At 37.5% G+C, this 12,414-nt stretch overlaps 1 protein-coding gene across 2 annotated transcripts in view; it reads right to left on the reverse strand.

Moving 5' to 3' along the window:
• Positions 1–1,362: 1,362 nt before the first annotated feature.
• The window catches only part of GCLC (glutamate-cysteine ligase catalytic subunit), a 74,347-nt gene continuing 63,295 nt past the window's right edge, over positions 1,363–12,414 (reverse strand). The window contains exons 10-16 of one of the 2 annotated variants that reach the window (XM_027852863.1): positions 10,668–10,780; positions 9,570–9,662; positions 8,756–8,860; positions 6,040–6,121; positions 5,838–5,941; positions 5,624–5,744; positions 1,363–2,165 (exon numbers count right to left, since the gene is read on the reverse strand). In XM_027852863.1, coding sequence (XP_027708664.1) covers positions 1,954–2,165; positions 5,624–5,744; positions 5,838–5,941; positions 6,040–6,121; positions 8,756–8,860; positions 9,570–9,662; positions 10,668–10,780 — 830 coding nt within the window. In that variant the 3' untranslated portion in view covers positions 1,363–1,953. Of the gene's footprint in view, positions 2,166–5,623; positions 5,745–5,799; positions 5,942–6,039; positions 6,122–8,755; positions 8,861–9,569; positions 9,663–10,667; positions 10,781–12,414 lie in introns of both variants that reach the window. The other variant, XM_027852864.1, reaches the window with a different exon arrangement.

A 12,414-nucleotide genomic window follows, 5' to 3' on the forward strand; every position in this document is an offset into this window, starting at 1 on the left:
CAAATTCCATTCTTTTATTTATTTTTTTGTACCACAAACTCATTTGTCATTTACAACCTGATTAGCACAAGCCAGTTGCAAAAGAAAATGAGAACTGTTAATCCTCTACATTACAGCTATGGATAGAGCACGGATTCAAATATTTATACATAAACAGCTTTACCAGGAGCAGCGTCATTGTAATTTCTTTTAAAATTAGCTTTAAGACTTAAATAGTTATGCTTGTATTGAGATTTGCATAATCTACAATACATTGTCATTTTTAGAAGCAATTATGAATTTTAACTATTTTTTTTTAAAAATTCCCACAAACTAGTGACAACTAACAATTATCTTAAATTTTAATTATTTACAATTGAACATGTAGGGTCCTGATTCACAAACTTAGTACATTCCATGATTTCCTTTGAAGTTTCCTCTAGAAAGTAAGCAGTGCATAGTTATGTGTTTCCCCAGCTAAAATGTGGGGCAAATGGCTTTTAGGAGGCAAAGCTTTGTTTACATGCTTACTGGAAAATGGGGCTAGTTACAATTGGGGGAGGAAGGAGGAGATAAGAGTCAAGGACTCCAGTGACAAATGATGAATTCTAGGCCTTCAGTTGGATCATGCTTTATTTGATTGGCAAATCTGTAAAAAGAAATAACTGAAGGCAGACACCCACAGCAAAAAATCCAAGCCTTTTCAGGTGCAGAATTATTTGGCAGCCCCAACTTTAAATTCCAGTCTTTTTAATATTCATTTACAGAAAAAGGAAAAAGAAAAAAAAAACATGAGGATAATTTTTTTTTTTTTTAGTTTTTAGGCAATTGGGGTTAAGTGCCCAGGGTCACACAGCTATTAAGTGTCCAGTGCTGGTCTGAGGCTGGATTTGAACTTAGGTCCTCCTGACTTCAGGGCTGGTGCTCTATCCACTGCGCCACCTAGCTGCCCTGAGGATAATTTTTAAAGGAGGTTTTATTACCCAGAAAAAACTAAGTTGATACCCTTTTGTCTATAAAATTCCAATCTGTGAAGCCTTTAATGATTGGCAAGCTTGAAAAAAAAAATGTGGATGAGTTCCTTTATGAATACCATTAGACCACAGCAGGATTTTATTTAGTCTCAAAAGTTTGGGTCAAAGGTGACCACCGGGGCAGCTAGGTGGCGCAGTGGATAGAGCACCGGCACTGGATTCAGGAAGACGTGAGTTTAAATCCAGCCGCAGACATATAATACTTAGTAGCTGTGTGACCCTGGGCAAGTCACTTAACCCCACTGCCTAACAAAAAAAAAAAAAAGGTGACCACCTGCCTTAACTATTCCCTTTAAAAAGAAGCACAATACGTAAGGTGCCAGAAAGCAGAGATTACAAAGTAAAAACCTTTTGGAGTTATAAAAATGATTTAATGTGCACAACAAAAGAACTGATTCAAAACCAATCAAGAAGGCGAAGTCTGGACTTGGTTAAAGTGACATAAGGGAAATTTTAGTGAATCAGGTCCTAAGGATGAAATGTTTGTTTCTTTCTCTTTCTCTTTTTTTTAAAACAAGGTAGATTCTTTAGAACAACAACAATAAAATGTACAGTAAACATCTCAACCTCTGGAATGCATGTATAATGTATGGATACCAGTACATTACATTTACAAAACTATTTTGGACAGCAGCTCCTCCCAGAGTAAGGATTTAAAAAAAAAATGTACAAGCTAGTTCACAAAGACTTTAGATACAATGTTATTAAAATACATTGTTGATCATAAAAATATTTTACTATGTACACATATACCATATAAACTTTATATCCATTTGGGAAGCCTTTAAGTGAATTTCAGGCTCACTGGCCCATCTGAGAGCACAGTGCCATTATTTTGGTCTTCACACCATGCCAATGGTCATGGTCCTGCAGCTAATTCTCAAATAACATAACTCAGATGTTCTACTTTTTTTAGGGTTGGGGACAGGCAACAAAATACCTAACTAGAAGAGCCAGTTTTATTTCCACTGTATTTTGCTTTCTTAAACCCTGAGCCAAGCAACTCGGGGCATTCACTTAATTCATTTGCAATATTGTTGCATTCCAGAAGAAGGCTATAATTGATTTCATCAGTGATGACACTGTCTTGCTTGTAGTCAGGATGCTTTGCAACAAAATCTCTCATCCATCGAGCAGCTGTCATCAGTTCTCCTGGAAAAAAATCAAAAATGAAGAAGAATTACACAAAAATGGGTCATTTAGATCCAATTAGATCTAAGTGTCAACAGTTACTTTAAAATAATGGAAGACATATATGAATTTGATGCAGACAAGCAGAACCTGCCAGAAAAAATAACATACACAACAACCATAATAAGGCAAAGGAAAATACTAAAAAGCAGCTAAATTTAAAATTAATCTTGGTCTAGAACACACATGATGAAAATACATTTCAAGGTATGGGACTTTGGTTGTGGAATGTGATATATGCTGTCACACTTAGTCTCCATGTAGGTTGGCTTTGGTTAAATCTTTTCCTTTAAAATAAAAGAGAGGGACAGGTAGGCGGTGCAGTGAATAGAGCTCCAGTCTTTGAATCAGGAGGACTCAAGTTCAAATCTGGCCTCAGACACTTGACACTAGCTGTGTGACCCTGGGCAAGTCACTTAACCCTGACTGCCTCACCAAAAAAAAAAAAAAAGAAGAAAAACAAAAAAACAAGGGAGGAACAGCAAAAGTAACACTGTATAATGGTATATGTACCAGGATGTAGCAGATGATCTGGTTCAAATCCTACCTTTGCCATTTTACTACTTGTGGGATCTTGGGCAAATTCTTACTTAACCTCCCTGGGCCTTAGTCTCCTCATATGTAAAATAAAACGAGATGGGCTCCAAGGGCCCTTCTGGCTCTAAATGTATGACTCTGTGAAGTGGGAAGAAGGAACTTAGGGGATAAAATGTGTCATAAAAACAAAACGCATCAATAATGCCTTTTTTTTTTTAAAGGGAGTACTAAAGTTGGATGCCGACACCCACCCATCCATCCCTTCTTTTGCCGAAGGTGTCTCAGACACCCACTCCACTCTAACCCTTGGACCCTTTATCCCTTTGGGAGACAAGCATCTTGGTAGGGGAGCCCTTGCTCCCCGAGGTCCCTGAGGCCTCGCCGTCTCTCCTGCTATTTTCCCTGCAGAACTAATACAACCTGGTATTTCCATCTGCCAGCATAAAATTCTCCCAATCAGAATAGGTGCTCCTTGAGATGAAGGGCTATCTCAATCTCTAGTGCTTAGCACACAGTAAAGGCTCTAAAAACTTCTTTTCCTTTATTGTTGTCATGGGAAAAGCAAATCTCTGGGGAAATGAGAAAAGTTTCCTTCAAAAGAAAAATGGAAGGTAAGCTTCTATGTGTGCTAGGATATTTCCCTTGAAGACATCCTTCGGTGTATAGAGCTGTAAGGAAATGTCTTGGGTTTTTTCAAACGACTGACTTTTGACCAAGGGAAGAGGAGAACAAAAAGCATTGTAACCATAATGAAGCTAAGAGAAAGAGGTCAGCTGGTATAAGGGTAGCTACACCTATTGATATTTACACTTTCCCGAGTTAGACCAGTGGGTTGTTATAAGGGTGGGGGGAGGGGAAGGGGGTAGGGCCTGGGAAGCAGAATGGACATTTGGCTCTAAAAGAGCATCTGAAACACAAGCAAATGTGCCAACAGTGGTCTAGCTTCATGTACAATTTTAGTAGTTACAGGTAAGAGGAGCAGGCTGCTGTGCTCAGCCAGGATTTTTCCAGGTGAGGCTGAAACTTAGCACAGTGGCATACTTTCACCTGGCTCTCATCACAGTCCCTGCAAGATGCTCCCTCATTATCAGGGCACTGGTAAGAGTTCAAATCTAAGTGCCAGCGTGAGGAAGGTGTAAGCTTATATGAAGAATGCAGAATGAACTAAGTACCAGATACACACTTAGTAAGAGAATTTGGAGGCTAGGGGCTTGGGCTCATTCAGTGGGCAATCCAACTTGTCCGTTTTTAATTCAAAGGCTAATTCAGTATAAAACACAACATCTTTTCCCTTTGGAAAAATCTATCAACAAGAATATAAGTGGCAATGGGCAGACCGGCCTCAGACCAAACACTTGACACTTACTAGCTGTGTGACCCTGGGCAAGTCACTTAACCCTAATTGTCCAAAAACAAAACAAAACAACAACAAAAAAAAGAAAATAAGTGACAGTAACCTGAAAATTCAGATCACCTGGAATTCACATTTTTTTTTAAGCAATTGGGGTTAAGTGACTTGCCCAGGGTCACACAGCTAGTAAGTTCCAAGTGTTCGGTCTGAGGCCACATTTGAACTCAGGTTCTCCTGACTTCAGGGCTAGCACTCTATCCACTGCGCCAACTAGCTGCCCTAAATTCACACTCATTTGACCCCATACTACACAGTGTATCTAGTTCTTAATTCCCTGCTGGGGAGGTGGGTGGGGGTGGGGGGGCAGGGCAAAAGAAAACTGCCTAGAGCTGGGTCCTCACATAGTCTGAAGGACCACCGGAGTGCCCAAGCCAGGTTCTGGTGATGAGGGAGAATGCATCAGGAGAAGAATTTCCCCCAAGTTCCACCTAACAGAATGTGACCCTAGCAGGTCCAATCATGTCAGCACCCCCTACTCAATAAATTCCAATGGCTCCCTAATACATTCTAGGAGCAAACATAAAACCCTCTGTCTGGCATTCAAAGTCCTTCCTAACCTAGCCCCCTCCTACCTTGCCAGTCTTCTCCCACCTCACTCCCCAATGTTGACTCTTCCATCCAGTGACACTGGCTTCCTGTGCTGAAAGACAATCTCTTGGCTCCAGGCATTCTCTCTGGCTGTCCCCAACGCCTGCAATGCTCTCCCCTCCTCTGCTCTGACTACTGACCTCCCTGGCTTCCTGTAAGTCCCAACTAAAATTCTACCTTCTGCAGGAAGCTTTCCCCAACCCCTCTTAATGTCAGTGCCTTTCTTCTATTAATTTTTCCTATTTATCCTGTATGCGGCTCACTTTCTATACATTTGTTTGTTGTCTCCCCATTAGACTATAAGCTCCTTGAGGACAAGGGACTGTCTTCTGCCTTTTTTTTTTTTGTATCCCCAGCACTTAGCACAGTGCCTAAGCACAAAGTAAGTGCTTAACAAATGTTCACTGATTGATTTAATTAGGAGGTAGGTCTGTAGCCAGTTGTTTTTAAACTTTAAGACCAAAGAAGAAGAGAAAAAACCCAAACCTTCTCCCCAAATAGAATCCAGATGTTTATTACATGACTTTCTATGACTTATCATGTAACAATATGAAAAATGTGTGGGATAATTTATAATTATATGTTCTAAAAGAGGAACATTTTTTATCTGGCTTGTTAATCAAAACCATATTTATTATTTACACGTTAACTGCACATTCACAGAAAAAACTGAACTAAATTCACACAATATATGTTGGGACTGGCATAGGTTATTTAATATTACACATTAATAACCTATTTAAAGATATGAATGGGTCTGAAATTTCTAGGCAAGGCTAATTTTATAAGATGAATAGTTTTATAAGAAAACCTTGAACATTATTACCAAGTTCTTCTGTGGTATGACAGCTGAAAAAAAAAGAAAAAAGAATACTGTATATACCTGATGCTCTCTTCTTAATTAGCTTCAAGTAATTAAGTATGCTGCATCTTGTGTCTACATCTACTTCCATATTTTCCAGGTAAGAGTTTAGAATTGGTATCAATCCAGGAAAAACACCTTCCTATTCAAAAAAAAAAGTTATCACATAGTTTTTATTTTTCTTCTTGATAACTTACATCAAAACAGAATTTGTGACCAGGTCAACCAACTCTACCTTCCCATTGATGATTGTATCTATGCTCATCAATGTGAATTCTTCAGTGTCTGTCTCTGTACCATTCTGGGCTGTACTACAACCATCTACCACAGCAGTGCCACCTAAGGAAAGGGATGGAGAGAGGAGAAAATTAAGTAACTCATCCTTATTGTAAACTGGATCTGCAAAAGTCTAAACTTACTAGAAAGAGGTTTTGAACCTTTGCAAATATCTTTCCTGAAATAAAACAGCCCATGTAAGACAGCATCTCGTTTCTGAGCCACTTTCATGTTTTCATCAACCTATGAGAAAAGGAATAGTTTTTAAAATATCATCAAATAAGGCAAAGTCATTACTTCTTTGCTGCTGAGAGTTAAAGACTTCCTTAAGAAATGTGCATTTGTGCTGGAGGGGATGTGGAAAAGTACAAACACTAATGCCAATAGTGCTGTGAACTGGTCCAGCCATTCTGGAGAACAATTTGGAACTATACCCAAAGGGTTATAGAACTGTGCATACTCTCTGATCCAGCACTACTAGATCTGCATCCCAAACAGATTTTTAAAAAAAGGAAAAGGAAAAAGACCTATATGTACAAAACATATTTATAGCAGCTCTTTTTGTGGTGGCAAAGAACTGGAAATTGAGGTAATACCCACAAATTGGGAAATGACTGAACAAGTTGTGGTATATGATTGTGATGGAATACTATTGTGGTATAATAAATGACAAGCAGAATAGTTTCAGAAAAAAACCTGACAAGACTTACATGAACTGATGCAAAGTAAAGCGGACAGAACCAGGAGATCATTGTGCACAGTAAGAGTAATATTGTTACAATGACCAACTGCGAAAGGTTTAGCTACTCTGATCAACATCAGGAGCTAAGACAATTCCAAGATAATCATGATGAAAAATGCTATCTACCTCCAGAGAGGGAACTGAGCGCAAACTGAAATGCAAATTTTTTCACTTTATTTTCTTGCCCCCCCCCCCTTTTTGGCAACTTGGTTAATATAACAATGTTATGCATGATTTTACATATGTAATTGATATCATATCACTTGCCTTCTAAATGGGTTGGGGAAGGGCTGGAGGGAGGGAGAGAATTTGGAATTCAAAAAAATTTTTTAAAAGAATATTAAAAAATAAACTAAAAAACATTACAAGTATGCAAAAAAAATTTTGCATTTACTATTGCTTTCTGGCTAATTCAACAGATGACACATATAGTTTTAGTGTCCAATATTCATTAGGTGATTTGCACATGCCTCTGTTACCACAGGTTCTTCTGAAAATAGAATCAACACACTATAGCCATGAGGCCCTCTAGAGATCCATGCTACAAAAACATGTATTGTCAGGGTCCTTCAGTTATGGAACCAATAATAAACCCTCTCAAATGAAGTTCAATACAAGGCTACCACTAGTTCACTGCCCCACAAGGTTGAGTCAGAGCTGATAAATTATTTGTTCATCTGAGAAGGATGATGAATAAAGCTGGGAAAACATCAGAACTGCTGGTTTCAAATGAAGGAAATTTTAACCTCGCAGTACTGTAAAGGGACTGGGCCCGAGATATCAGATGTAAAAGGAGACTCCGTCTCTGAAACCTAAAATCTTTTGAGTTTCCTAGAAGAGACTTGTTCAGAATAACACAGTCGGGATATGTCAGAGGAGGGATGTGAACCTAGGTTTTCCTGAATCACTCCCACCTCAATTATGCCTTGCCTCTAAATGGACAGCTTCATAAAACATTAGGGCTGGTAGGTACTTTGGGGTTATCTAGTTCAGCCTTCTTATTTTTATAGGAAACTGAGGTATACAGAGATGAAGTGACCTGCCTGAGGTCACACAGTGAGTCATAGGGGCAGAAAGGAAATAGCATTTATTAAGTGCCTACTATGTGCTAAGTACTTTTACAATACTTTCTCATTTGAGGCTCACAACAACCCTGGGAGGTGGGTGATATAATTATTTTTAATTTTTATTTTACAGTTGAGCAAACTGATGCAAAGAGTGTTTAAGTGACTTGCCCAGGGTCACAGGGCCAGTAAATGTCTGAGTCTGGATTTGAACTCAGGTCTTCTTGACTCCAGGCTCAGTACTCTACCCACTGGGCTGCCTCTAGGAATCATGCCTCCTATCCCTCACTGTTCTTTCTATTCACCACATATGAATGCCTTCCACTTTTAAAGTTTTCTTCAAATTTGCCCTCAGAGAAATTTTTAACTGTATCCAGTCCTCAATAAAGAGGTTGTGACCCTGAAAATGAGGTGTTACATCTATAAAATGTTAATTTCCTTCAAGGGTCATTGTAGATACTAGAATACAATTTAATATTTTGTGAAAATTGTCACATTTCCTATAGGATTCCATCTACTGAGAGTTGGAGCAACATTAACTTGTGTTTATTCATGTGGTCTTATGTTTCTAAATATTTTTCATCTTTATTAAATAGAAAATACTGAAAAATAAACTAACTCCCTAAATAAAATTCCTCTTAAAGAAAAATTCACAGGGTTAATACCTTCTCTATATCCCTCATCTTCCCAAAACAATCAGGTTTCCTAAATTTCAATGTTTTTATATTTTGTTAAAGAAAAAGGAATAAAAGATGCTGCATAATAAAGAATATTTTAAAAAAGCAAAGCGGACTTGTCTCCTGTGACTCCAAGACTTTCCAAAAAGTTAATGTAAAAACTTACCAAAAACTTCTGGCTCAAAGATCTTTCAATAATGAAGTGTCAGACCAGAAAATGCTGACGAGAAAGCACTATTCAGGACAACTACGTATTCAGGAAGGGAAAGCGCTTTCTTTCTAAGGAACTCTAACAAGTTCGCATACTCTATTTTGCAAACTGCCAAGTGCTGAAGAAGCCTCAGACTTGGGAGATGTATGTTTATGATCAGTGTATCAAGAAATTCACTCTTACCTTTGACAGAGGAATGAGAAAATCCAATTTGTATGAAAGGATTACTCTGGTTAACAGGACTACAAACACCACATAGGCAGAGTTCTCAAAGTCTGTTAACTGAACCTAGACAACAAAATGTTCATAAGTTTTAAAATCTTGACACAACTCCAAACACAAATATGTCCCCCCCTCAAAAAAGCATACAGACAATAACCACTCTAACATCATCACAACTCACACAATTTCACATCATATTTGCACAGTGCTTTTAACTTTTTTGAAAGCACTTTAAGACAAGTCATTTTATACTAAGATTAAGTAGGTAGATTGTATTCTCCCCGTATGAAAAAACAAAAAACAAAAAAACAAACCAAAAAGAAAAGCAACTGAGGCATTAAGAATAGCTGGCTAACCTATAGTCACACAGAGATAGTAGCAGAGTCAGGAGGAATACTCAGGTCTGACCCCTAATTCTGTGTTCTAGCAAACCACTGTACTTCTGTGGCTGTGAGGCCTAGTTAATGTTTACAATCATGTTTCCTTGAAAAACCCCACATGGTTTGAAGACCGTCTAAAACAGTGTCTTGGAGCCTTTCTCAGAATAATGCTTTTAAATGCAAATACGAAAACCACAGGATTACAAAGGAAATCAATTAAACTGAAATATAGGTATAAACATTATTTTTTAAAAAAATTTAAGAACCCCTGATCTTTTAGATTCCAAAAATTATTTTGATCTTGCATTGAACTAATTATTTAAGTCTCCAAAATTAACTACTGGACATTATTCAAGTGTTGAACTCCCACTGACATAACTTGGTAACATTCTTACCTCCATGGGCCGGAATTCTACTCTCCATCCAATATCTGAATTTGGAGGAGGAGGCTTAAATCTCATGGTCTGCCAATTTGTAGACTGAATATTCTGTAAAAATCAACACATGACAAACAGAACATGCAATCAACAATTTATGAAGGAAACACAATTATTCATTTTGTTTGACAAGTACACTGAAATGACCCTTTAACCAGTTCTACTTTAATCCAAACAGATCACTGACAAATTTTCTGCCTTGCCAGGCCAATGTGAAGGCAGCTAAACACTGAAAACAGGCAGATTTATAGATATATATCTATATCTACACCTAGGTCAAGCTATACAAAATATAAGAACTAGAAGGAACCCCGTTAATAAATGTGTATGTTTTTTATTCATTTTACAAGTATCTTGTGCCGGGAATGTATCCTTGTCTTTCTTTCAAGGGTCACCTCACACAGAGTCTTTCCTGATGCTGTAGTTATTACCATCCTCATTCTCCTCAAATGATCATGTCTATGGCTACCTGTTGACATGTTGCATCCCCACAGTAGAACATAAATTCCTTGAGGACCAAGACTGCTTTTCATTTTTGTCTTTGTGTCTGTAGTGCCTGGCATACTTAGCAAGTGGCTAATATTTGCTGGATTAAGACGCACAGTGAAAATAGCTTAATACACAATATAACATATATACATATATTTTTGTATATATACATCCACACACATGTATATGTATATTAATCAGTACAGATTACAAAATCTGTACTGTTAGGCTATATACTACATCACTGAAATTATTGCCCTGTGGAATATCTGTTTGGATCAGTCAGGGTAAATCTGAATGACCTGGTTACTGGCTGAAGAATTGTGAGGATGATGGAAAATACTGGATCGGTGGTAATATGACCAATTTAGTAAATGTGGTGAGGTGTACCATAATCCCTTCATCAGAATATTTTAGACTTTACATTCCTTAGTCTCTTACTATGCTGAATGAATGACAAATACCTGTCATCATTGCGGTGTGGATTGCTGTTAATGATTTCACAGCAAATACACAGAGAACGTAAGCCTGCACTAAGTAAACGTATTCAGAACGAAAAGGGGATACCTCAAAGTGGTCAGATTCATTGGCATCATCTAGGTGTATCTTCTCTTCAAACAAAGTCAGCGGGTCTCGAATAAAGAGATGGGCAATATGCTGGGCCAGGAGATGGTCAATACCTACAGAAGAAGGGCACAGGGAGCTCACTCCAAATGTAGTTAAGACTTTGCTCATTTTACTAGCCTACTCAGAGAATAAGGCAACTCTACAAGTGTGGAGGAGAGTTATTCTGATAGACAAATTACATTAAAAGGACATCATCTTCTTTCTGGAAAGAGCTCCTTTGTTCCATGTTTCTACTTTGTACTGGTTTTCCTTCTGATATCAGGGTTCTGTTTTTTTTTTCCTTCCCCTTTTCTTCTGAACTTAAACAACAAATGAAATGAACATTTCCACATATATTGCAGAAATGGGGATTACACATAAAACTGAATTATCTATTATGTACAGCTTGCTTGTCTTTTTAAGTATATAGGATAAATTCAACATGTAACTTTCAAAGCTGTCCTGTATGTCTGTGATTCCTTTTCTTCTTCCTCTCTTAAATGGGAGCCCTCTCATTTTATCCCACAGCATAGGGCGACGGGGAGAGAAACTTTACATACCTTGTAACCTATATGCATAAGCAAGCAGCAAGCAAAAGTATTTCCCACACAGACCATGGCCAAAGGTACATGTCTGATTTTGCATCTCTAAGTTCTGTATCCATTTGAAGCTCACGGTGTATAGTGTGAGATATTCATCTGCATCTACTGTCTTACAAAGTGCTTTCTAGTTTTCCCAGCAGTTTTAGTTAAAGAATGAGTTCTTACCTCTGAAGCTGGGGTTCTTTGGGCTTTTTAAACACAAGGCTAACCAGGATTATTTGCTTCTGTGATATACCTAATCTGTTCTACTGATAAACCTCTATTTCTTAACTACTACTTAATTATTATGTTGATGCTTACTGCTTTGTAACATAGTTTTGAGAACTAGTACTGCCAGCCCCCTGCCTTTCCACTTTATTTCCCCTTTATTTTACTTGAGTTTCTTGAGCTTTTATTCCTCCAGATGAATTCTATTATTTTTTTTTCCTGGCTCTATAAAGTAATTCTTTGGTAATTTGATTTGTATGACCCTGAAAAAGTAAGTTAACTTAGGTAGTGCTATCATTTTTATTTTATTGGTTCATCTTACCCAGGGGCAATTAACGTTTTCCCAATCATTTAGGTCTATTTCTGTCAGGAGTATTGTGTACTCTCGTATTTGTACTCTTTGTACCCTTTTGTATAGTTAACATTCATATAATTTCCACGGATATCCTGGTAGGTTGACTCAAATGTTTTATGCATTGTGTAGTTATTTTGAATAGACTTTTTCCCTCTTCCTGCTGAGTTCTATAGGTAAAATACAGAAATACTAAAGGTTTATTTTATATCCGGAACTCTGCTTGTTATTTTTTCCAAATAATTTTAATTGGTTCTCTAAGTAAACCATATATTATCTGCAATAATTTTATTTCTTCTCTACTTATGCTTATTTCCTCAATTTCTTTATCTTGTTTTATTGCCATAGCAAACATTTACAGCATTATATTGAATAATAGTGATGATAATGGCCATCTCTGATTTTGCCCTGATCCTACTGGAAAGGTCTCTAGTTCACCCTCATGACATACAATGCCAGCTCTTATTTTTAGAGAGATACTATTTACCATTATTAAGAAAAAGTATATTTACTTCTTTCTTTTAACTTCCATTTTTGGTTTAAAAAA

Source organism: Vombatus ursinus, unplaced genomic scaffold (assembly GCF_900497805.2).
Source record: "Vombatus ursinus unplaced genomic scaffold, bare-nosed wombat genome assembly UNPS02009835.1, whole genome shotgun sequence".
NCBI lineage: Eukaryota > Metazoa > Chordata > Mammalia > Diprotodontia > Vombatidae > Vombatus > Vombatus ursinus.